The sequence below is a fragment of the Danio aesculapii genome, chromosome 6, assembly GCF_903798145.1.
Source record: "Danio aesculapii chromosome 6, fDanAes4.1, whole genome shotgun sequence".
NCBI lineage: Eukaryota > Metazoa > Chordata > Actinopteri > Cypriniformes > Danionidae > Danio > Danio aesculapii.
Window position 1 is genome coordinate 19,606,857 of NC_079440.1, and position 25,736 is coordinate 19,632,592.

Sequence of the window (25,736 nt, forward strand, 5' to 3'; positions counted from 1 at the left end):
ATATATATATATATATATATTATTATTATTATTTTATTTTATTATTATTATTTTTTTTACACATTTTAAAGGCATGTGGAAATAATTGATTTAATGCAGTGCTCCTTGTCCAGTCTGAGGCTCCTTTTACATCGTATCTCAATCAGGCAGTGAAGATTTTAGATTTTTTATAGAAACCAGACCCTAAATGAGGCAGTTTCATAATGGGATGATAGTGCAAAATAAGAGCTTAAGCTGGCTTACTGAAAATTAAAAGTCCCTGTACATATATACCATTTGAACAATGTATCAACGCATTCTATGGCATCGTTAAGAATCGTTGTTATTGTTGAACTGTTGTATGAAATCAGTTCATTTGCAATTATACCAATAAAATGGGAGGACTTCACTCTTGCTTGTGTGATAGTACGGTAGTTAATTATTTCACATTAATTTAAAATCAACTCATACAAGGCATTCATGCCATTGCTTTTTCAGAGCAAAATTGACAAGTGTAATTGGCTGTGTTTGGAGTTTCAATAAATTGTTTAAATTGAAGCAACAAATGTACACAGTGTAGATTGTATGTTTTATTAATGTGTCATTAAAAATACAGTAAAAATAAGAGTGATTTTAGTTGTCACATTTACACTGTAGAATGCAGAGCAAAAACAATATTCAGGTTACATGTAAAAAGTAAACCTCAAAATAAATAACATAAAAAGGATTTACCTATTTTTTAGGTCATCTTTCTATGGAAAGTCAACCAGTCATTTGCACTGCAATCATGGAATGTCTGATGTGATTGAGTGACGAAGTATAAAAGAAAGATAACATAGGCTAACAAAATCTTTCACATACAAATATGAATAAAAATGGTAATAACAAAAAAGTAGTTAAAACAGAATTATTTAGTAACATTTTTTTTCATGTAATTCGTTTTTGGCGATACCTTTTTAAGGCACAAGCAAACATTCATTTAGAAACAAGCTTTTTTGACGTTTTTGCCTGAGTATGTTATGTGTTGAAATACAATAGTACATACATTTGTTTTAAAAAAATTGTGAACCCACCCCAAACAGATCAAGTATTTTCGACAATGTGTTGTCAGGTTTACTGCAAAGTAGTTGGGGTTAGTTTTTTTGAATTAAAGGAACATAAAAAAATAGTCTTGTTCTTGCGTTTTCTGTTTCATAGGCAATATTATATAAAACCACCATTGCCAAGCACTCTATTTATAACAAGATTTTGGCCAAATGTATTTAAAAACAAGAAAACTGAGTAGATAAAAATAAATTTTATAACCAGTAAGTTTCTATCCAACAGGACTATAAAGCACCACCAGTCACACTCAAAAAAGTTTCAGTTTGTGACAAATTTAAGTTTTGCGCTCGTTTTGGTTCAGTCAGCAATGTAGCTGTTCTCAATGCACAGTACAATGTATGAGCTGGTGCAGCGACGGGGTAGTTGCTGAAGTAGATACCCTTCTTGAAGAGAGGAAGCCATGCCTGTGACTCCATCACTTTCTGCTCGCCATGTTTCACAGTAGCTCTCGGCCTGCCTTTGTCCATGAGTGCTTGATCCATGCCATACCATCTTTTCTGGCCTATTTACACACATAAAATGTTTAGTACGCATATACAAACCACAATCTGACATTGATCATAAAACATTTGCACAATTTATCCAATTGATTTAACGGACATTTCTAATCAGCCAATCACATCGCAGCAGCTCAATGCATTTAGGCATGTAGACATGGTTAAGACAAACTGCTGCAGTTTAAACCAAGCATCAGAATGGGGAAGAAAGGTAACTTAAGTGGCACTGAACGTGGCATGGTTGTTGGTGCCAGACAGACTAGTCTGAGTATTTCAGAAACTGATGATCTACTGGGATTTTCACGCACAACCATCTCTAGAGTTTACAGAGAATGGTCAGAAAAAGAGAAAATATCCAGTAAGCGGCAGTTCTATGTGCGCAAATACCTTGTTGATGCCAGAGGTCGGAGGAGAATGTCCAGACTGGTTCGAGCTGATAGAAAGGCAACATTAAATCAAATAACCACTCGTTACAATCGAGGTATGCAGAAGAGCATCTCTGAATGCACAACACGTCCAACCTTGAGGCGGATGAGCTACAGCAGCAGAAGACCACACCAGGTGCCACTCCTGTCAGCTAAGAACAAGGCTAAGGCTACAATTTCACACAGGCTGACCAAAATTGGACAATAGAAGATTGGAAAAATGCTGCTTGGTCTGATGAGTCTCGATTTCTGCTGCGATATTCGGATGGTAGGGTCAGAATTTGGTGCCAACAACATGAAAGCATGGATCCTTCCTGCCTTGTATCAATGGTTCAGGCTGGTGGTGGTGATGTAATGATGTGGGGGATATTTTCTTGGCAGACTTTGGGCCAATTAGTACCAATTGAGCATCATGTCAACACCACAGCCTACCTGAGTTTTGCTGCTGACCATGTCTATCCATTTATGAACACAGTGTACCCATCTTCTGATGGCTACTTCCAGCAGGATAACCGCCATGTCATAAAGTGTGAATCATCTCAGATCGGTTTCTTGAACATGACAATGAGTTCACTGTTGTACTAAAATGGCCTCCACAGTCACCAGATCTCAATCCAATGAAGCACCTTTGGGATTTGGTGGAATGGGAGATTCGCATCATGGATGTGCAGCCGACAAATCATGCTATCAGGTCAGTATGGACCACAGTCTCTGAGCGATATTTTCAGTACCTTGTTGAACCGCTGCCACGACGGATTAAGGCAGTTTTGAAGGCAAAAAAGGGGTAAAACCTAGTACTAGTAAGGTGTACCTAATAAAATTGCTAGTGAGTGTATGTCTGCATGTGAGTGTGTGTGTGTGTATATATATATATATATATATATATATATATATATATATATATATATATATATATAAACAAAAATTGCAGTTTTAATGTGGATATTTTTGTCTTTAAGGTACTGCGTGTAATGTTTTTTTCTACCAAGTGTAAAATAGATTTTTGTTTAAAAGAAAATTAACTGGTTAATTATTAATATTCCTGCACAATTTTTTTCAGTTGTATATAGTCTATTCCCTCTGATCTAACTGAACCATTTACCCCCACACTGGAGAGAAGAATAAAGTCAATGATTTTTGTTTTATTTTCTTCACAGAAATATTGTTGATGTTCTCAATACCTTTTTGGGCTTTGAATATTTCACGCTTGATGTCTATGGAGCTTTTAGATTTGTTCCAGAATATAATCACTTGTGTTCTAAAGATGAATGTTCAAGTTGATGACTAAAATATAATTTTTAGATGAACTATTCCTATAAGTTCTAGTTAGTGATTATGTCTGGGTCACTGTTATGATAGTCAATCTTACCAGGCATCATCGTTAAGAACATCTTGACCATCAAAGGAGTAGATGCGTGCATCATCATACATCTTGCCCTCTGAGTCCTCAAAGATAGACTCCCAGTTGCTGAATAATTCCTCATCCTGTGTGAAAATTGAACAGCTCACTTTATATTCTTATTACTTAACAAAACAGTTCTTTGTTGACAAATGAAATATCTTACTTTAAGATTTACTATAGGTAACAGATCCTTGTCGTTCTTTCGCACAATACTGTTTAGATCCTGTAACTGGGATGACAGGAAAGCCCTGAATGTTCCTTTCAGCCCAATGGCTCGGGCCTGTAAGAAGCACTGGTGGTCTACACCTCGAATGCCCTGCATGTTTCCTCGCTGAGGTGAGTTCAGAGCAACCAAATGCAGCTAGGGTGACAAAACAGATTATGACAAGTTTAAATGATAAGACATTTCAAACATGATTAATTTTATTTGTATGCATATTGTTAATTTAACTTTTTGTCATTTTTACAGTGAACTGACTTGAGTTGAATGAGTCTTTTATCTTCTGTAGAGCAGTTTCTTTCTTTATTGAATCAATATTTAACTTTTAAATAATTGTTTTTTTTTTAAATAATTGTTAATACTGTCACTTTGATTAATTAGTGCAACATTTCTGAAAAAAAAAAGAAATATCTTTAGACACATAGAGTATAAATAAAACTTTCTCCAAATCTTTGTGTATCAGTACAGTAATACTAATACTAAACTATTGGTATTGTAATGTCACTTTGTTATTAAATATGACATCAATATCTGTTTTAAATTATACAAAATGTTCAGTTAGCACAGTTTCTTAATCCTAGTCCTGGTGCCCTACCGAGCTGCACATTTTGCATATTTCTCTTATTTAACACTGATTTATCTGGTTCAGATAAAATTAGAAGAGCTCCATGCATGAACTGATTCTGGCTGGCACGTCCCTACACATTGTACATGGTTCCCTTTGGAACATTCATTGATGGATTTACACTACAGCAATGTCCAAAGCATCCCACTAGAAAAGAATGAAGTGTCACACAATATACCTCTAATCCAGCTAAATTTGAAAACAGCGTTTTTGTCTATAAACACTCCATGTACACACTATCATTTTTAAATTATTTCTGTCATCCACACTAAAACGATTAAAACTTTTTTGTTCATCTACTTCACCTACAGACGTAAGACCTGCGTCATATCCGCCTGCCGTTTGTTTACTTTCCATTTCTTTGAAATGTTGCAGCAAAATGATGCAACTGTTGTCTGTTTCCACCACTGAAAAATATCTCCTGGTAAACATTCCATGTTCTTTGAAGAGAGCATATACAAACTGGTATTAATCTTTAATAAAGCTTTCAAAATGGAGAGGATCCACGGGAACGCACAAAACGCGTAAGGGGAAGGGCTAAGGGGTAAAATTGGGATTGGGCCTAAAATGCATCATCGTTTTCAAAAGCTTCCATTTTTACTGTCCACACTAAAAAAAAGTTTATTTTTTTATTCGTCCACTTTAAGCAGCTTTTTCAAAAATTAAATGTTTTTGTTAACTAAAAACATCTCAGTGTTTACGGAAAGCCAAAATGGAGAGAAAAACATGCAAAATGCATTAGGGAATTAGAACAAACATCTGAAGGTAAAGGGGAGTGGGATTGAGAAATGCTGAGTTAGCATCTATTTGTCATGATTGTCACCTATTTGTTAGAATGATTTCCCATTAAACACATATAACTTGTTTTCCTGCTGAAACTGCTCAAAATGCTGCTGCAAATAAATAGTCAACTTTAACACCTTGAGGCTTGAGTTTCACTCCACAATTTGCATTATTATTGCTTATTATTGTAATTAAGCCTTTCGGCAAGTCTATTAGCAAATGGAGTTTGTTTACAGTTTGGCGGAAATTAAGTTTTTGTATTATAATTTTGAGGATATTATCCATTATGAAGCACAGTAAATGTTAAAAAAAATCCAATTATTGGACTTGTACACTCATTCCTCATATTACAAGATAAGATATTTACCGCACGCCCTGAGGTGTGTACATGAGCTGGAAATCTCTCCTGAATGACAGGCCTTTGGCTTGGTTTATATCCAAATCTGGGATCATATGGCATGGGGTAGGGTTGAGGGTAAGGGGCTCGTGGTGGAGCCACTGTGGGGTAATCTGAAGGGTAGAGAACCACTTGAGGAGGCCCCCCTACTTCCATCTTCTTATCCTAGAAACAAACAGCACAGCAGCATAGAATGAGAAAGCGATATATATATATATATATATATATATATATATATATATATATATATATATATATATATATATATATATATATATATATATATATATATATATATATATATATATATATACAGTTGAAAATTATTAGCCCCCCTGTTTATTTTTTTTACCCAATTTCTGTTTAACAGAGAGAAGTTTTTTCAGTGCATTTCTAAACATAATAGTTTTAATAACTCATTTCTTATAACTGATTTATTTTATCTTTGCCATGATGACAGTAAATAATATTTTACTAGATATTTTTCTGTTCATGTTGGTCACACAAATTCACCACACGGACAACAGAAAGCTGCTTTTGTTTAAGTGCTTAATGCATACATAATTTTAAGATTTATTTTAATATTTACAAATGTGACTGTACCTTTATTGATTACTTTAAAATTAGATTAGATTTTTTGTTACTCACCAGACCCTTGGGAAAAGGGGTATATTCTCCAAGCTGAAATGACACAGACAAACAGAAACATTAGGCATAATTATGCAGTACATTAATTAATTACAGAATGGTGGCAGAAACATGTCAACCTCAATGTTAGTGCAGTGGACCTATTCTGATTACTCACTCCCTTTCCTTTGGCTGATTTCCTGCTTTACCATGGGTCAATGAGTTTATTACAGTTTTTCTCAGTCGACTTGGTCCATTGAAACTACCTGTTCAATCTTCACATCATGTCACTTGTGCACATCAAAAAAGCAATTTCTTAGCGACAGGGGGGCATCAATGTTATGTGTCATAATTTGACACTATTTATTTACTTTCCATCTCTTTGAAATGTTGCGGCAAAATAACGCAACTGTTGACTGTTGACCGGTAAACATACCATGTTCTGAGAGAGGTAATATTGAGCATGTACAAACTGACATCTTTAATAAAGCTGTCAAAATGGATAGCATCCAAAACATCTGCTTTCCACCATGTTAGGTGAATTGGTCACATGACTAAAATCGTTTTTAAAAGTCTCCATTTTCCACAGTGCACACTAAAACATGAACATTTTTTTTTATTCGTTCACTTTGGGCAGCGTTTTCAAAAATTATGTTCTTTTACCTAAAAACATACAGAAAAATATACAAAATGCCTAAGTGAATTAAAACAAACATCTGAAGGTAAAGGGGAGTGGGATTGAGAAATGCTGAGTTAGCACAATGAATATAACCTATTTGTCATGATTGTCACCAATTTGTTTGAATGATTTCCCATTAAACGCATATAACTTGTTTTCCTGCTGAAACTAATAAAAATGCTGCTGCACTTAAACAGTCAACTTTTACACCTTGAGGCTTGAGTTTCAGTCTGACACTATGGGGATTTTGCCAGAAAACCAATGATTCTGAAGAGTAATAAAACGGGTTAATGAAATGCTAATGAATTGGCAGCTCACAGCACACATAGATGGCAGCAATCACAATCAGCTGAGTATGAAGCTGCCGGCCGTGTGTCGCTCAGCACAATTTTTGCTTTTAGAAGCCTCACGTGCAACTGAAAAAATCTTGTTGCTGAATCTTCGACTTCATTCGTTTGTTCGAGAGAGAAAGCTGCCATCTCCTGAGAGGCTGTTTCTCCTGGATCCAGTGCGAGTGACAACGCGAGTAGTGGCAGTCGAGCTGGGTCCATTCTCCCATCCCTGGTCCCATTCATTGATCTGGTTCACGAAAAAGCAGTTTGAATAAAAAGCAAATTTCCCTAAGAAAGCAACACAGTCGTGTAGAGCTTGTCATCACTGCAATGACATGTCAGTTGCGCAACTAAGCTCGCAGCTAGTTCTTGCAAAAGGGCAAACCACCCTTGTTCCCTGCAAGTTGGATGGCACTCGGGCAGGTCTGAGGGTTACAGTGGGGGTCAACCCACCGCCTCCAAGCCCGCGGGCCCAACACTCCTCAGTGTGCTTCATCCAAGCTTCGAGTGAGAGAAATGGTCTAACCTCCCGGATGATCACCCTCTTACTCAAGGACCAGATGTCCTCAGTGCGTGATGTTGAGAAAGTTCACTTTCTTAATGCATCCATATCCCAGAAGTCATCTACAGGCGGGCCTCCCAAAACCGCTCTTGCCGCCGACTAATCCTTTTCGGCTGGTTTCTGCCAATGGCGCTCGTCTGTGGCTCCAAAATCTGCTCCGCCACCCCAGCCCGTTCTACTGGCTAAGCAGCATCGTTGAGGACTCCGCAGACTATCAGCTGGGGTGAGCGGTGGGTTACATGCAATCCTATTTCTGTGCGTTTTGAGCTGCTTCCTTCCGCTCATGCAGAAGCACATCCCCTGATGCGTTCGTAATTGGGATTGGTTTGCAGCAATTGATCTGAAGGATGCGTACATTCATGTATCATTCTTCCATGCCATCAGCAGTTTCTGTGATTTATGTTCATTTCGGGCTCTTCCTGTCTCCGTGGGTTTTCACCAAGCTCACGAAAGGTGCTCTAATGCCCCTTCAGCTCGTGGGCATACAAATACTCAATTATCTTGACGACTGACTGAATAAAACTCACTCGATAGGGGTTTCGGGTCAACCAAGAAAAGAGTAAGCTCCCCCCTGTCCAGAGCATCCCTTTACTCAGGTTGGAGCTGGACACGATCACTATGACAGCACGCCTCTCCCGAGAGCACACCGAGCTGATGCTGACCTGTCTGAAAGAGTTCGACAGGAAAACTGTAGTTCCACTGAAATAATTTCAGAGGCTCCTGGGGCATATGGCATCCACAGCCACACTCACGCTGCTCAGATTGCTCTATATGAAACCGGTTCAGCATTGGCTTTACAATCGGGTTCCCAGATACGCATGGCATGTGGGCACACCGGGTGGCTGTGACTCTGCTGTGTTGTCACCTCAGCTGACAGACAGACCCTGCATTTCTACAGGCCAGAGTGCCTCTAGAAGTATCCAGGCATGTCATTGTCTCAACGGATGCTTCCAGTATGGGCTGGGGAGCCATGTGATGCGAGGGTCCGTGGAAAGGAACTCTGTTGCATTGGCATATCAATTGCCTGGAGCTGTTGGCATTGTATCTCATTCTTCACTGTGTTTTATCGGTGATGGACAGCACGGCGATGGTGGCGTATATAAACTGCATGTGGGGTAGTCGCTCTCGCTGCATGTCTCAGCTTGCTTGCTGTCAGCTCCTTTGGAGTCATACACAGCTGAAATTACCACTAAACCATGCAGCAGATGTGCTCTCACAGCAGCCTCCATGCCTGGGAGAAGGGAGGCTCCAACCCGGGTCTGCCAACTGTTATGGGCGCACTTTGGAGAAGCCCATGTCGACCTGTTTGCTTCTCCCAAAAGCACCCATTGCCGGTGGTTTTATTCCCTGAACGAGGCCCCCCTTGGCACGGATGCACTAGCTTACAGCTGACTCCAGGACATGCGCAAATATGCATTTCCTCCAGTGAGCCTACTCGCACAGATACTGTGCTTGGTCTGGGAGGATAAGGAGAAGGTCAGAGTGCCTCTCTGGCCCAACCGGACCTCTCCTCGTGATGGCTCCTCCCTGGCAAATCACTTTGAGGAAAGACCTTCTTCTCTGGGACAGGCAACATCTGGCACCTGCGCCGAGATCTCTGGAACCTCACGTGGAGTTCATAGATGGAGCAAGGAAGACTTAGGTGACATACCGGCTCGGTGGTTCACACCATCACGCAGGCTAGAGCACTCTCTACAAGGCATGCCTACGCCCTGAAGTGGAGTCCATTCGCTGTGTGGTGTGTTTCTGTCCGAGAAGGATCTTGAACATGCCAGATCAGTGTGATGCTATCCTCCTTCAGTTGTCTGGAGCAAAGGCTGTCCCCTCTGCAATGGGTTGGAGTTACGATCATCCCCCCTGTGAAGACGCGGAGATGGCAGTGTGCTGGGGAAGCATTGCGTCATTGTTCAGTTCCTCAGAGGCACGAGAAACTAGCTCTGGGCAGCAGGTGGCCTCCGCAGCGTTTTTCCCATTCGGGATAGTCATGCTTTCCCAACATACTGTTATATAATAAAATTCCTAGAATTTAACTAGGTGTATATTTAATAACTTCCAAAAATATAAATAAGCCTTTAAGCGCTTCACAGTAAGTACATGTAAGTTAGGGCCAGAGGACACATTGGAAGGCTGCGTCACTGGTGATGATGGTGCGCTCACACTGGAGCCTGGCAAACCTCTCCCCAGTGCAAAGTTCAACCACTGTGGCATTTTCCATACATTTCCCCAAAGTGGAAGTTATACAGACAGCATTGGAGTTCCCTTCCTGTTGAGTAACGAAACCCTCGTTCCCTGAGGGGGAAACCGAAAATGCTATGCTCCATCGCCATAGTGATTGCACCTCAGCGGACAGCTTAGTTCAGCTCTTCAGCTTAAAAATTTATCAAGCGATATGACTCTGGCTGTCTTATATTTAACTATTATGATTTGAGATTGCTGCCAGCTGTGTTCACTGGGCACTGCCAATTCACTGGTATTTCACTGGCCCACTTTATTTCTCTTCAGATGATGGGCTTTCAGGCGAAATCCCCATAGTGGAAGTTTTTCCACATAGCATTTCCATTCCTCCCTCGGTGAATGAGGGTTACATAGTAACCCTTTCATTTTAATTGCCTTATCTTTTACACATGGTGTTTCTGTGCAGAAGACTATACAGACAGATTAAGTAGGGCTGCATGCAACAAATGATTTGTGCTCGCAAAAACAAATTACACCCTGTTTGTCTAAGACAGAGTAAAATATGGATGTGTGGAATACTTTAAATATGAGAATGCACAAGAATGATCTACTGATCTTGCTAACATGTTTTTTGAACATGGACAAACCAAGTACACTTTCTGTACACTTTATTTTTACATGAAGATGGACAAACAGTAATAAAGCCTAGAAAATTACCAGGACTTCTCTGACACCTTCATGTATTCTTAAATAAAGTTCTTTGCTGTCTTTTACATAAATTAGGGTGCCCTCTGGATACCGGATGGTTGTTGCAGCCATTGTATCAACTGACCTCATGACCGTAACCTGTAGAACAAACAAACAAAATAGAAAATCTTATAACCTCATTAAAAACATCTAACAGGTGTTTCCATTAGTGTCCCCTAAGACCCTAAGTTTCAGAAGTGAAAACGCACCCCACTTAAATGTACAGGTTGTCCAGGAGGTCCAGGAGGCCCAGGTGGCCCAGGCGGCCCTGGAACACTGATAGCTAGAAGATCAAGGTGTTAAAACAGAATGACTGCACTTTTTATTTATGAGTCCTTGCATTTAATAAACAGGACATGATTTAAGACTTCATCATGTCAAGAAGCACACCAGATGAAATTTGCATGTTTGGACATCTTAAAGTTTGTGACTGTGTGGATTCCTTACCTTGTGAGGATCCATATGCACCTGGTAGCAGTGATCCTGGAAGTCCTGGTGGACCAGGTGGTCCGGGACTACCTGGGCGGCCCTCATAGCCAGTTCCTGGAGCTCCAGGAGATCCTGGGGGACCTGGAGGTCCACTAATAGATTCTCCTCTTGGGCCCTATACCAAAATAATAATTTAGTAACTTAAACCTTTAAAAAAATTATCTATTTGGCATCATTTCATGTCTGTGCTGTTACCGGAGGTCCAGGTCTTCCTGGTGGACCTTGTACTCCACCATAATGAGGCTCATAGTATCCTCCTCCTGGTTCTCCCTTCTCTCCTTTAAAACCAGGTTCCCCTTTCATCTCATGCTACAAGATTTTAATAAATTAATGAGTACATTTTCAGCAAAACATTACTAAAAACTTAAGGAAATATGAAATGTCGAACCTTAAATGCATGAATGTCAAATGTGGTTGTGAGACCTGTGGCAGGAAATGTTGATATTCAAGTTCACATTTTGTAGTTCAGAAAAAAGTTGAAATTCAGTGCTCTAAATATTAGTTTTACTGATAATGATGGATTGATGCGGTTTGGGTCTTTAATAAATCATACCTGGCAAACCAGGGATGCCAGGCGCCCCTCTTTCACCTTTGTCGCCTTTGATAGCTGAGATGAAATTTGAGATATATTAATACCTATTCAATTAGTAGCTGCTTACAACATATACATTCTTAATGTCTCAGAAATTACATAAGCAATAATCGAAGGATTTATATTATGGATTGTGTGTGCATTGTCTTACACATTGGCATATCTAATAGTTATAAGTTATAATATCAAAATAAGTTATAAGTGTTAACTATCTCTGGAACTATTTTAATTATATTGCTGAAATCCCCCACACAAGGTGTCCTTGAGATTAAAAAGGCTCCAGCAACTGTCACTGAGTTACTATGGTTGCTATTAATCTTGGATGGTAGCACATTTATTTAGAGCTGTAATCAAATCTGACTGGAACTACCTGTGCATTAAACAATTTTATTAAATCAAATTTCAACAGACTATGAGATAAACTGCAATAAAAGCACACTGATTCTTAAAACAAAAACAAATGTTCTCATGCTGTAAATATATGTGTTTAACTAAACTGAAACACTGGATTGGAAAATTACACACTCACCATGGGGAAATCTTGAGCTGACATCATCATAGCCCTTAACAGTAGATTACAACAGTAGATTACATTTTTTGATCCAGTACAAATATTATATATATATATATAAAAAAAAAACAAGCTTACGTAATATTACTCACATGAAATCTTCCTGGAAGTCCAGGTGGACCAGGTGGCCCAGGCGGACCAGGGGGTCCCTAAAATCATTTTGAAATCTATAGTATTGTATATAGTATATGTGTTTCTATAATAACAGTGAAAACAAAAATAAATAAATTTTGCTTGTTGCTTACTTGATACGCGTATCCCTCTGCTCCACCTGAATCGCCTTTCTGGCCTTTTTTACCAATCAGACCAGGTCGACCCTTTGTGATAAAGAATATTATGTGATCAAAATTATACTTATATATTATGAAAATAATTAAAACTTCAATATCAAAGCTAATAAAAAGACAGTACATTCATAAAGTACCTACAAACAACAGTTGTTGGTTTAAACATCTTAGTCAAGCCGAGACACTGACAATGGATTATCGGACAAAGAAGTTGGACAATGACACTACAGGCAAAAACTGAAGTCCACTGAACCAGTAGTCCCATAGTTAGAGCGTGTCTACTTGTCTGTAATTGAAACACTTGTACAGATAATACTCACTGGTCTGCCTGGAATTCCTATTTCTCCTTTTGGTCCGTTTGGCCCAGCTGGTCCCTAATGAGTGAAAAACATTATATATATATATATATATATATATATATATATATATATATATATATATATATATATATATATATATATATATATATATATATATATATATATATATATATATATATACATGAAATATCAGCAGCCTTAGCAATCAAGCAAGACAAAAAACAAAAACTCACTGCAGGTCCCACTGGCCCTGGAGGTCCTAGCTCACCCTAAAACAGACAGCATTTACATTAATTGAACACAATACTTTAGATGTACTGTATAGAAGTGGTCTGATTAAATTACAGTCACACATCTCTCACCAGCTGTCCAGTCGGTCCCCCCGTGTAAATGGGACTACGAGTGGAGTCATAGATCAGGCCAGGTTCACCTTTCTGACCCTAAAAAACAAAAACAAACCACATCTATATCTAATGTGAAAAGATTTAAAAGTCTTGTTGGATAATTCATGTAAACAATGTTGTTAAGCGTAAACAATTTAAGCATCTTTCTAATTCTAACACAGTAAGATGGCTACTTTAAAATAATGACACAGAGGAATTTTTTCTCAGGTTTTGATAAAAGTATCAAATATGTTACCTTAATCGAGACTCCTGGAAGGCCAGGTTCCCCCTGATCTCCTTTTGGACCCAATGGTCCCTGTAAAATAAAAGTATATCAAAATATTATAAGAAACAGTTCTCACCTCTTATAGTCTTTCAAAGTTGTTCACTAAAAATATATTTTATATTAAAGATTATTCCACAAGTTATATTGAGATCTAATAAAGGTAAAATATGATTTTATTTAATTGTTAAAAATCTTAGATGATGATGTTACACCAGCTGCAATAGAAATTAATATTATCCAAAACAATAAAAAATATTTATAAATCCTTTACTTTACATGATACTTACAACAAAATTTTAGTACACACTAAAAACTTACAGGAAATCCTGCCTGACCAGGCAAACCAGGTGTCATCTAAAAAACAAAACATGGATGGATTATAATGCAGTATGTTCATTCATTCATTTTCTTTTCAGTTTATTCTCTTTATTAATCTGGGGTCACCACAGTGGAATGAACCGCCAACTTATCCAGCATATGTTTTTCACAGCGGATGCCCTTCCCGCTGCAACGCATCACTGGGAAACATTCATACACACTCATTGACACACATACACTATGGACAATTTAGCTTACCCTGTTCACCTGTACCACATGTTTTTGGACTTGTGGGGGAAACCAGAGCACCTGGAGGTAACCCACGCAAACACGGGGAGAACACACAGAAATGCCAACTGACCCAGCCGAGGCTTGAACTAGCGACTTTCTTGCTGTGAGGCAAACGTGCTACTCACTGCGCCACCGTGCAGCCCATAATGCAGTATATTTAGGTGTCAAAATAATAGGGAATTCTACTGTTTGAATATAAATGTTACGCAAGAGGTATTGTAATATTAATCACTTTCTTTCACCTGTTGTTCAAAAGTTTTATATTCTTCCTTTATCATAAAATTAAATGTGACTTTTTTTATTTAGCAACAGAAGTGTCGTACAAAGTTCTAAAAGGTGATTAGTTACTTATAAAGTGAGTAAATCAGTTTCTTTAAAAAGTGACAAGCTGACTTGACTTGAAAAAATTGAGTAAACCTACTGGAACTGTTAAATTGAACTTATTTTTTGTAATTATGCAAAGTTCATTTACTTAAGAATGTTAGGGCAACAGGTTTACACATTTTAAGGGAAGGCTGATCACTTTTTTTAGTGTTGAGGGTTTAACTCCATAACACTTACACTGCCATTAACATTGGTCACTTCTCCTGGGGGACCTGGTGGCCCTGGTGGTCCTGGAGGCCCTGTTTTACGACCAGGCTCACCCTAAAAACAAATAAAAATATTACCATAACATTTTCTACAGCCATTCTAAACCTACACTTAAGTGTTCCCAAATCCTTTTTATTTTAGAAAAAAAACTCACTCGGTCACCTTTCCACCCTCTCTCCCCTTTTAGTCCCTGTAAAAATTCAACAAATCATTTAAACGCTCCAATATTTTCATTCATGTCACAGCTTCGAGCTAGTCAATATTCACTCACTATTTGTCCTGGAAAGCCATCTAATCCAGGTATTCCTTCTCGTCCTCGTTGTCCCTCATCACCTTTTTGGCCTGGGATACCTGGTAAACCAGGTTTGCCCTGCAGAGTTTAAAGTTCAGAAAAGAGATCTAATTTTGGACCTGATGAACATTACAATAATCTGGCAGCTTTCTTTCACATAATCTCACCGGAAGTCCAGGTATCCCCTGAGGTCCCTGTAGAGGAAAGAAATCATTAGAAAAATAAAGAATAAACACTGTGTTGATGTAATAAAAATGTAATTGCCATTCATAGTTTATTTGAAAAAACAAACAAATATTGGGTGATATGTCATCATTGGAGGTATATCGGTCCACCAATACTTGAGATTTGGGCCTCTGTTACAGCTAGGCTTTCTTGGGAAATTACTTTGATCAGTTTGGGTGGGTTACTGATCCTTGTATTTGAGAAGACCACTTGTTACCTGTGGACCTGGTAGCCCCACAGCTCCTGGAATGTAATGAAGGTCTATCCCTGTTTTATTTCCATCTCTCTGAAAACACATACAAAAAAACAACTGATATGGCAGATCATGTGCTAGGCCCCGTAGAAGCACAAGTTCTGTGTGATTGCAGTCTTTGTGAGTCCTGAGATTAACATTCTAACAAAACACCTTTGACCAGTTTCTTTGGTTAAATTGTGTTCCTCACACCACTCTAGCAAATTTGGAGTTTTTTGTTTTAATAATCTATGGCTAAAAGGTCAACTGATCATTTATGATACCAGTTAAAAATGTTAAGGGTGCTAAAAGACTTAATAACTTACAGTAATTTGGAAGGCAGGTCCAGGGAGGCCAGGAGGTCCTGGATGTCCCTGAGGACCCATGGGCCCAGGCAGCCCAACCAGACCTTCCTGGCCTGGCATCCCTGATGAGCCTTCTGGACCCTGAAGAGAAAGGAATTGGATTTGGGGAAATATTATAAGACTGACCCAAGAATACAAACATTTATCAGACATTGGTTTATGGGTTCACTTTGATATCAGCTCCAAAACATGGAAATATGACACATGGAAGAATCCCCATTTTCTAAAATCTAATGAATCTGACAAGCTAACAGATCAACAACAGCAGCAGCTGTTGCATAAGAAGATCTAATCCACTAAGACTAAATATAAACAATAGTATCTGGGTGCAGACTTGCATATGCAAGCCGACATTGCATGTCTCAAAGAGGCAATGTCAGACAGTGCACTCAATAGAGCTTGTGACATCACTGTGAGGGGTAGGGTCAGGGCTGAGGTTAGGTATGTGCATTAAAAGCATTGCATGCATCTCAGCTTGCAATTGCACACAGTCTGCAACCAGACTCCTTTCCATATAATAAATTGTCTCAACCATTATCACACTAAAAGCTAAGTTTATTCAAAGAGTTTTATATATATATAAAGTGTGTGTGCACATCACAGCAAAGATAATGATTTTCATTCACACTCTTTTGACACCACACCCAGCTGTCATGCATGACTTTAGGATACCTGTGCCTCACTAGTCTCCCATGATGGAAACCAGTTGGTAAAAAACCAACTGGAGGAGCTTTGCTACATGGAAAAGAAAGAATTTTCAGAATTACGTAATTAAATCTTAACATCCTATTGATTTCACATGCTAGCATCACATTTCTTACTCTTTCCCCGGAAACTCCAGACGAGTCTAGCTTCCCACAGTCTCCCTAAAAAAAAATATATATATATAGAAGCTGTTGTAATTTATTTGAACACTTTGTATATGAATTTGTTTTGAATATTTCAATTACCTTTTGACCTGGGGGACCAGGAGGACCAGGTTTTCCAGGTCGACCCGGGGGCCCCTGAGTTATAGAAATAATTAAATGAATTCTCCCAAACATCCAAAAATTATCATGTTGCAGTTTTTATTGATTGCTAAAGCACTATAACCTAGCTTTAATTATAAAACAATATTCCAAAAAGCACACACGTTTCCCTAAACTATAAACACTATTTGACGCATGATTTGGGTTTCAGTGCCTAAATGTCTTTTAAGTGTTGTAAAAAGAAATGGCAACATTATAAAGGGGTACGTGCTTTACTGTTCCAACTTTTTTTCAAATGTGTTACAAGAACCAAAATTGGAATGTTTATTTTGAAAAAATAAAAAATAAATAAGTAAAATCATAAGGATACAATGAAATAATGTTTGTTGTACTGTCTGCAATGAAATACAAGCCAAAATAAATTCACTTTCTATGCCGTCCCAACTTTTTCTGATTTGGGCTTTTATTTAACTGTTGTGCTATACTGCTGAAATTAAAAGAAAAACAAAATTGCCTCCCAGTTACAGTAAATGCTTACAGGCAACATAACTTGCTACTAGTTTTTGCTGTGTTGTTTTGAATTTATCTCAGTCTGTAAGGCTGTGTTGTATGTAATGTGTATTTTAAGGGTTATGTGTTATTGTGTGTCATTTCTGAAACGTTTTTTTTTTTCAATAAGATTGAGCTGATTTGAGTAGAGAGCATTTATGTTTAATAATTTCAAGAAAAGGGGACTTCCGGTATGATGGCGGAGTAAGAAGTCGGAGGTTTCTGCTCTGAATATTGCTTTTAATCACTTTGATTAATCTAAGTTCTCTACACGCTTTAAGTGCATCTGATATTTTACGCAACATTAATAGGACATCGTGACAGCGCTTATAACTTAATATGCCGAGAGGTAATACAAAAAAGAACACTGAAATAACTGAGGAGGATAACGTGCAAGCGGCGGGTATGGCGGCTTCGACACAGGGAGACGACATCCGCGAGCTTCTTGGGGGCATCAGATCAGAGGTCGCAGCGCTCAGAGTGGAGATTCTTTCCGAGCTAAAAACCTCCATTTCAGCTGTGAAAGCATCGCTGCAAACCCAGGGGGAAAAATTGAAAGATGTCGAGGAATCATTAACCGACGTAGATGGCCGCGTCACTTCTTTGGAAACTGCATGCGCAGCTTTGACCAAAGATAACGAACGAATGAAAATGAAACTCGACGATTTAGAAAATCGCTCAAGAAGGAACAACGTAAGAATAATTGGCATTCCTGAGCACACTGAGGGCGCGCTTCCAACTGCATTTATTGAGGAACTTCTACTTAAAGTATTCGGAAAGGACAGTTTTCCCAAGCCCCCGGTGGTGGACAGAGCGCATCGCTCCCTGGCTCCCATACCAAAGTCAAACCAACCCCCGAGGCCCTTTATTGTTCGAATTCACCACTTCCAGATGAGGGAACTAATTCTTAGACTCGCACGGGAAAAGGGACAGCTTCTTTACAACGGCTTTCGGATTCACTTTTATCCAGACGTGAGCGCGGAGGTGGCTAAGAAGAGAGCAGCGTTCAACCCGATCAAAGCACGGCTGAGGGAAGCCGGTATAGAATTCGGGCTTCTCTTCCCTGCACGTTTACGAGTCACCCATAATGGTCAGAAACATTTCTTTGATTCTCCTCAGCAAGCTACTGAATTCATTCAAGAGGTTTTGCCACCCGCAATAAGCAAGCAGCTATAAATGTCTCATAGTAGACTGCTCCGTAACTGCTCATGTTCCTAAACGTATTCTCAATTACATAATCACTTCAGTGATTAAACGGACTATTCAAAAACTGATTCATCTGTTAATCTAGTTCATCATCGTTGTTTGAAAGTGTTCATATTAAGATAAAACGGTGCTCTTGGTAACGTTAATGTTTCATTTTGTGAAGAGAGGTTTTTATTATTCATTATTATTATATTAAATTTTTTTTTTTTTCATTTTATTATAACTATTTTTATTTGATTGATTTATTTATTTTTTTACATTGCAGAGTAGAAATGATAACTGGTAAGTGATGGTACACTGTAAACCAGTGGATGTTTGGTTTCATATAGTTATGTTGGGTTTAGTTTTAAGGGTGGGTGGGTTTTTTGTGTGGCTTTTTTTGTTTATTAGCTCTCAGTTAGAATCCCTTCATGTCAGCAAATGCTTAAGTTATGTGTTGTTAATGTTTATAATCATGTATAGTCTCTCTTGTCCTATTTTGATTCACTTACTAATTGTTTTCCTGTAGAAAATGTCCAAGCATCAAGTAAGTGAGATCAATTTTGTGACTTGGAATGTGAAAGGCATTAATAATGTGATTAAGAGGAATAAGGTTATGTCACATTTGCATCTCCTAAATACAGGAATAGCTTTTCTGCAAGAAACACACATGTTAAATGCAGATGTGGTGAAACTTAAACGATCTTGGGGTGGGCAGGTTTTTCATTCCTCCTTTAATGTTAAAAGCAGAGGTACTGCTATACTTATTAGAAAGGATGTCCCATTTGTCACTGATAATGTCATTAGTGACATTAATGGTAGATATATCATTGTGACAGGCCGTCTATTTGATAAACAAGTAATACTGATCAACATTTATGCCCCAAACTTTGATGATTGTTCTTTCTTCAGCAAAGTTTTTAGCACAGTTCCATCAGTTGACAATCATGCTTTGATTATAGGAGGTGACTATAATTGTGTTTTGGATACGTCGTTAGACAGATCCTCAAGCAGAGTCGTACCGCCTGCTAAATCCGCTGTGCTTATACAAGATTTTTGTGAACAATATGGGCTAATTGACCCATGGAGATTTTATTTCCCCTCCTCTAAAGCATTCTCATTCTTTTCTCCTGTACATCATACCTACAGCCGTATTGATTTCTTTTTGACCGATAAAACTCTAATATCTCTTATTTCATCTGTCAAATATCATAACATTGTAATATCGGACCATGCTCCTTTCTCATTTAAACTTAGCTTCCCTAATTATCATTCAGGTGTCAGACCCTGGAGGTTAAACTCTCTATTATTGTCAGATGAAAAATTTGTTACATTCTTATCAAAAGAAATAATCTTTTTTTTTGAGACAAATGATACACCAGAAATCTCAAGAGCCACATTATGGGAGGCTCTTAAAGCCGTTATACGTGGAAAGATTATTTCCTTCTCCTCCTACACCAAGAAACAAGAGATTATCAAGCTTAAAGACATTTCAGATGAGATAGGCAAGTTAGATGAGCAATATGCTGTGAAACAATGTCCTAAATTATACAAGGAAAGACTGCGCCTTCAGACGGAGTTTAATCTCTTGACAACTTCTCAAGAAGAGAAAAGGCTATTGAAGACCCGCCACAAATATTATGAATTTGGTGATAAAGCCAGTAAATTATTGGCCTACCAAGCCCGCCAATGCGATGTTTCCAAAATGATCAGTCAAATCCAATCCGTTTCTGGCTCTGTATTACACACTCCCCATGATATAAATAATAGATTTTTTGAATATTATTCCTCTTTATATTCATCAGAATGTACTAAAAACGCTTCTGTTTTTGAATCATTTTTTGAGAAATTAAATCTCCCCCCTGTTAACATTGATTCTGAACTGGGAAACTGTATCAGACAACAAGAGATCATGGAAGCCATCGTGGCTATGCAGAGTGGTAAAGCACCTGGGCCAGATGGCTTCCCCATAGAGTTCTACAAGAAGTTCTCAGCTTTACTGAGTCCACTTCTTGTAGCAGTATATAATGAATCTTTCAAGAGGGGCTCTCTCCCACTGACTCTCACACAGGCATCCATCTCACTCTTGTTAAAAGAAAATAAGGACCCCATTTTCTGTGAATCATATAGGCCAATTTCACTGCTAAATGTGGATCTTAAGATACTGGCCAAGGCTCTTGCGTTGCGCCTTGAACCAATTTGTCCAGCAGTAATACATGGCGATCAAACAGGCTTCATTCGTGGGCGTAATTCGTTTAATAACTTGCGTCGTTTGTTTAATGTAATGTACACAGACTCATACTCTGATATGAATGAAGTCATAGTTTCCCTTGATGCTGAAAAAGCGTTTGATCGAGTTGAGTGGGAATATCTTTTCTTAACTCTCAAAAAATTTGGCTTCCCTGAAAATTTGATCTCCTGGATCAGGCTTTTATATTCTGCCCCAATAGCCTCAGTGTGCACAAATAATATTTATTCTGAATATTTCTCCTTGTATAGAGGTACAAGGCAGGGTTGCCCCCTTTCGCCTTTGCTGTTTGCCATTTCGATTGAGCCCTTGGCCATATTACTTCGTCAATCTACTATTTTTACAGGTATCACTCGGAATGGCAATGAACATAAAATCTCCTTATATGCAGATGACGTTCTTTTATATGTCTCCAATCCAACTCATTCAATACCTCACATACTGTCAGTCCTAGAAGATTTTGGAAAAATTTCAGGCTATAAAATAAATATGCACAAAACAGAGTATTTTGAGATTGATGCCCCTCTAGTTAGATCTTCCCACACAATACCATTTAAAGTGGTTCAGGATAAGTTAAAATATTTAGGCATTTCAGTTACTCGCTCCTTTAATGGCTTGTTCAAAGCTAACTTTTATCCCCTATTAAAACGTTGTAAACAAGATTTCAAGAAATGGTCCACATTACCTCTTTCACTGGCTGGACGAATTAATCTAATTAAAATGACAGTTCTCCCACGGTTTTTATACCTTTTTTCAAATATACCTATATTCATAAGAAAACAGTTTTTTTGTAACATAGATAAATTGATAAGCCATTTTATATGGGGAGGTAAATCACCTCGTATTAGAAAATCATTCCTCCAGAAGAATAAATCCCAAGGAGGCATGGCACTGCCAAATTTTTTGTTTTACTACTGGGCAAGCAACATTCAAAAAATTCTGTATTGGGTTTCTCTTTTGGACCCAGAATCAATTCCGCTGTGGGTACAGGGTGAAAGAGCTTGTTCCAGAGTTTCTCTTAAATCTCTGATATGTGCATCACTCCCAATTTCAGAAAAGAATTATATGACCTCTTTTAATCCAATAGTTGTACATACACTAAAAATTTGGTCACAGTTTAGAAAGCATTTTGGCTTTCAGGCTCTCTCAATTGCAGGTCCCATTGCCTCTAACTGTTTATTTGCCCCATCTTGTATGGACTCTGCATTCCGGGTGTGGGAGGAGAAGGGGATTAAATGCCTGAAAGATTTATTTATTAATAATATTTTCTGCTCCTTTGAAGAGCTTGTCCAAAATTTTTCTCTGCCCAAAAACAACTTTTTCAGATTTCTGCAAATACGAAGCTTTGTTAAGTCAAAATTTAAATCTTTTCCTGAATTACCTACTGCTTCAGTAATTGATACATTGTTAGACTTAAAACCCGAAAGTAAAGGACTAGTTTCTCAAATATACTCTTTCATATGTACAATAGATCCTCAAAGTCTAGAACATATTAAAACCTCTTGGCAGCTTGACTTGAACAGAGACTTTACAGAATCAGAATGGGATGGTATTTTAAATAAAGTACACTCATCATCACACTGTACCAGACATGCCCTTATTCAATTTAAAATACTTCATCGTTTACATTTCACAAATTTAAAATTGTCTAAGATCTATCCTACTGTTAGTCCAGCATGCAGTAGATGCTCAAATTCACCTGCCACAACTGCCCACATGTTTTGGTTCTGCCCAAATCTAGGGAAGTTTTGGAAAGATATTTTTCAATCATTTAGTTATATGTATGGTTTTCTTATTGAACCTGAACCCCTGTTGGCAATTTTTGGAACCAGCCCAGAAAATATTGTGCTTAAAGAAGAAATATGTAGAGTAATTGCTTTTACCACACTATTGGCAAGGCGTTTAATTCTTTTGTATTGGAAAAAAACTGAGGCCCCAACACATAGTAGATGGATTAAAGACGTGATGTATTTTATTCAGCTTGAAAAAATCAAATTTACTCTCAGAGGTTCAAAAAATAACTTTTTTAAAACATGGTCTCCCTTTCTTACATACGTTGACAATTTACAATGTTTAGAGCAGGAGGATATGAAAAATCTCATATAATCCCAAAAGACCCCCCCCCTTTTATTTTATTTTTAATTTAATTTATTATTATTTTATTTTTTATTATTCCTCTTTCATGTCACTGTAACTTTGTAATGCCTTTCACAATGGCAGTGCTTGTAATAAAGGTATACAGAACCCTCCTTTTATTACACACTGAATTGTTCACTTTTTATGTGAATCGTTTATCTTTTTGCATTTTTCTTTTTTTACATTCATTCTTCTGTTTGCCATTACTGTACTGAAGTTGTGTATGCAACCGATACGTACACTTGCTGTGCATTTGTGTGACGCTTGAGGACTTTATATTTGCAGACTGTTAGCTATGTATATCTTCTGTTAAAGCCACAAAAGGGAAAGTAGTGTTGGGGATATTTGTTTGTATATTTTGTTTTGTTGTTGTTGACTGTTTGTTTTTTTTTTTTGTTTTTTTTTTTGTGCAAATGTATAAAAAAATCCTTAGAAATAAAGTATTAAAAAAAAAAAATAATTTCAAGAAATGCATTAAAGCAATCACAACACCTTTAATGAACAGATTTTCTTTTCTTACCGGACGTCCACGGAACACATTTTGTCCAGGTAGACCAGTTGGGGAAATTTCAGTGGGCTCAAATTCTGATCCACTTTCCCATTCTGGACCTGGTGGCCCAGGGGGTCCAGGAGGCCCTGGTGGACCAGGACAACATAAACCCTAAAAAGTTTAAGAAAACATATATAAACATGGTTTACTAAGGTTAAGGCACCTAGTAATGAGGCATTTTGTCTTAATCCATTTACCTGCGTGCTCTGTTAGATTACATATAAATGATTATCAAATACAGTAATTTAGACTGTTTTTGGTCATTACGGAAATCAGCTTAATTTACATCCACATTACTTTTTACTCCCATTAGTGATTTTATGGGATGAAGCTCTTGTGCAAATTTGTCCTGTTTAGTAAATCAAAGTCTTCAGCTATATACACTACTACTGATAATAACATAAACTTAAACTAGAAGATATTACTGAAACATACCTGAGATGATCCAGAACCCTCCATATCCACAAATGTCTGAAGAGAATATTACAACAAAAAACAAGCATTAGCTCATTTATCAAGATAGATTAATGATCGTCTTCACAACAATATGCCTGTCAATTTAGTTAAAGTTTTCCCCATATTAAGGATGTGATTGGAAGTCTTAAGTGTATACCCATATTCAGAAATAGGTTGATCAAAGATAAATTGGAGCGTTCCACTTAGGCACTAAATATCATGGTGGTTGGAGGGTTGACTGAGCTAAACATCGGTCTCTTCCACCAAGTTGGACAGTGGGAGCTATGGAAGAACTCTCTAAGGTTCACTGGTTGGGAAAATTACTAGCAGAGTAATAATAAGCACATGCATGTCCAGGTTAGGGAGAATGGCACAGCAAGTCTAAAACTGAGCTCCGTTTCCTCACCACTTGCCTAATACACAGGAGCCAATTGAAGAATGTAGCATCTTGTAAATGAGTTAGGTGTTGCCCAGCTAACAGCTCTAGTAATGTCTGCTAGAGAGGTGCCATGCACTAACGCTCAGGGAATGAGTCATGATCTCAGGGGGCACGTCTGGTTATGTCCAGGTAATAGCATCAGTATCAAGTGGACTAGCCTAGAGAAGGCACTTCTCTTTGCTGGCCTACAAAACAGACAAGGATCTGATAAGAACCTCTGAACTTTGTGTGCAGTCCAATGCAATGTAGGTCTTGGACAGGGCATATAAGGAATGGCTGGGCCTGCATCCTCCATGGGCAGTGCTTGCAGGTCTATTACTTGGTCTTGTGGGACATTATAGGAAGCCTGGGTGCATAACCAGATCGGGGTCTTGAAATAATGTGAAACTTGCCTGGGCCAAACTTAAGACATGATACATTGGATTCTACTGGGTATCTCTGAAAACCCAAATGGCCTTCAGAGAGATCGAAAAGGACCTGCAGGAGAAGCCTATAAGGGTTTCAATGTTCTGGCATTCCTAAAGTCCGGATCATTAGGTCATGCTTCCTCAATGCACCACCATCTACTGCCCAGGTAAACTAGAGAGGACAGGGATGAAAAACTGTGCCTTGGAGTGACAGCCTTCTAAAAGTATCTAAAATCTCAGCCATATCTAAAAGTTTATGACAGATGGAGCCTCTTCCCTGAGAGTGGTGGTTCTTTCTCAGGACGATTCATTAGGAAGGGGACTGTAGTGAGAAGTATATGCTCTAGAAAACCAGTCCAGGAGGGCCAGCATTGTGCAACTCCTGTACCTCAACCTACCTGACCAAGAGGAAGTCTTTCTCTGTTAGCAACCTCTAGTTGTTGGCAAAATAGGCCCAGAGGCTGTGGGTGAGGAGGCACCATGTCTTTCACCAGTTGCACCTGGTGTATCACTCACAAAATGTAGTTGCAGCCCCAACTCTTCACTGGAGATAAGTGGTCTCCTGGTCTCTGGATGACCGGTCTCAGGAGTGTTTCAAATTTATTGACAGCTGATAAAGTTTTGCCATCTTCATAATGCACAGACGCCGCAGGAAGTGAATCCATGGTTGATTCATCATCAATAAAAAAAGCATGCTCTCCAATGCAGGTATCCTTCTGTACTACCGACAGGGCTTTCAATGAGAGTGCTTGTGGGTTTTAACAGAAGGCATTCTCAGGGACAGCAAAGTAACCCAGAGAACTGCTGCTAAATGCCACTGTATACACTAATGCATGCACAGAATGAAGTTGGTTTCAACAAACTCAATGCTGTTATCTCGCTTGCTCCAAAATCAAAAATCTAATAAGTGACTGCCTACAGCGACTCAAATACCCAAACAGTATGTATGAGAAAGGCATTTATGTATATTCCACTTACCAATATTTGACTTGTTTCATATGT

General features: G+C 38.3%; 1 protein-coding gene across 3 annotated transcripts in view; it reads right to left on the bottom strand.

Annotated features, from left to right (window-relative positions):
* Positions 1-556: 556 nt before the first annotated feature.
* Positions 557-25,736, bottom strand: part of col18a1b (collagen type XVIII alpha 1 chain b) — a 64,193-nt gene continuing 39,013 nt past the window's right edge. For all 3 annotated transcript variants that reach the window (XM_056459732.1, XM_056459731.1, XM_056459730.1), the window contains exons 9-38: positions 23,868-23,903; positions 23,403-23,543; positions 16,747-16,800; positions 16,618-16,662; positions 16,469-16,531; positions 15,758-15,877; positions 15,417-15,485; positions 15,142-15,168; positions 14,954-15,052; positions 14,837-14,872; positions 14,653-14,736; positions 13,801-13,836; positions 13,453-13,512; positions 13,176-13,253; positions 13,047-13,082; positions 12,814-12,867; positions 12,452-12,523; positions 12,299-12,355; positions 12,165-12,198; positions 11,597-11,650; positions 11,432-11,466; positions 11,239-11,352; positions 11,002-11,158; positions 10,764-10,837; positions 10,525-10,653; positions 6,081-6,113; positions 5,403-5,597; positions 3,571-3,768; positions 3,375-3,490; positions 557-1,585 (exon numbers count right to left, since the gene is read on the bottom strand). In XM_056459732.1, coding sequence (XP_056315707.1) covers positions 1,381-1,585; positions 3,375-3,490; positions 3,571-3,768; positions 5,403-5,597; positions 6,081-6,113; positions 10,525-10,653; positions 10,764-10,837; positions 11,002-11,158; positions 11,239-11,352; positions 11,432-11,466; positions 11,597-11,650; positions 12,165-12,198; positions 12,299-12,355; positions 12,452-12,523; positions 12,814-12,867; positions 13,047-13,082; positions 13,176-13,253; positions 13,453-13,512; positions 13,801-13,836; positions 14,653-14,736; positions 14,837-14,872; positions 14,954-15,052; positions 15,142-15,168; positions 15,417-15,485; positions 15,758-15,877; positions 16,469-16,531; positions 16,618-16,662; positions 16,747-16,800; positions 23,403-23,543; positions 23,868-23,903 — 2,511 coding nt within the window. In that variant the 3' untranslated portion in view covers positions 557-1,380. The remainder of the gene's footprint in view (positions 1,586-3,374; positions 3,491-3,570; positions 3,769-5,402; positions 5,598-6,080; positions 6,114-10,524; positions 10,654-10,763; positions 10,838-11,001; positions 11,159-11,238; positions 11,353-11,431; positions 11,467-11,596; positions 11,651-12,164; positions 12,199-12,298; positions 12,356-12,451; positions 12,524-12,813; positions 12,868-13,046; positions 13,083-13,175; positions 13,254-13,452; positions 13,513-13,800; positions 13,837-14,652; positions 14,737-14,836; positions 14,873-14,953; positions 15,053-15,141; positions 15,169-15,416; positions 15,486-15,757; positions 15,878-16,468; positions 16,532-16,617; positions 16,663-16,746; positions 16,801-23,402; positions 23,544-23,867; positions 23,904-25,736) is intronic.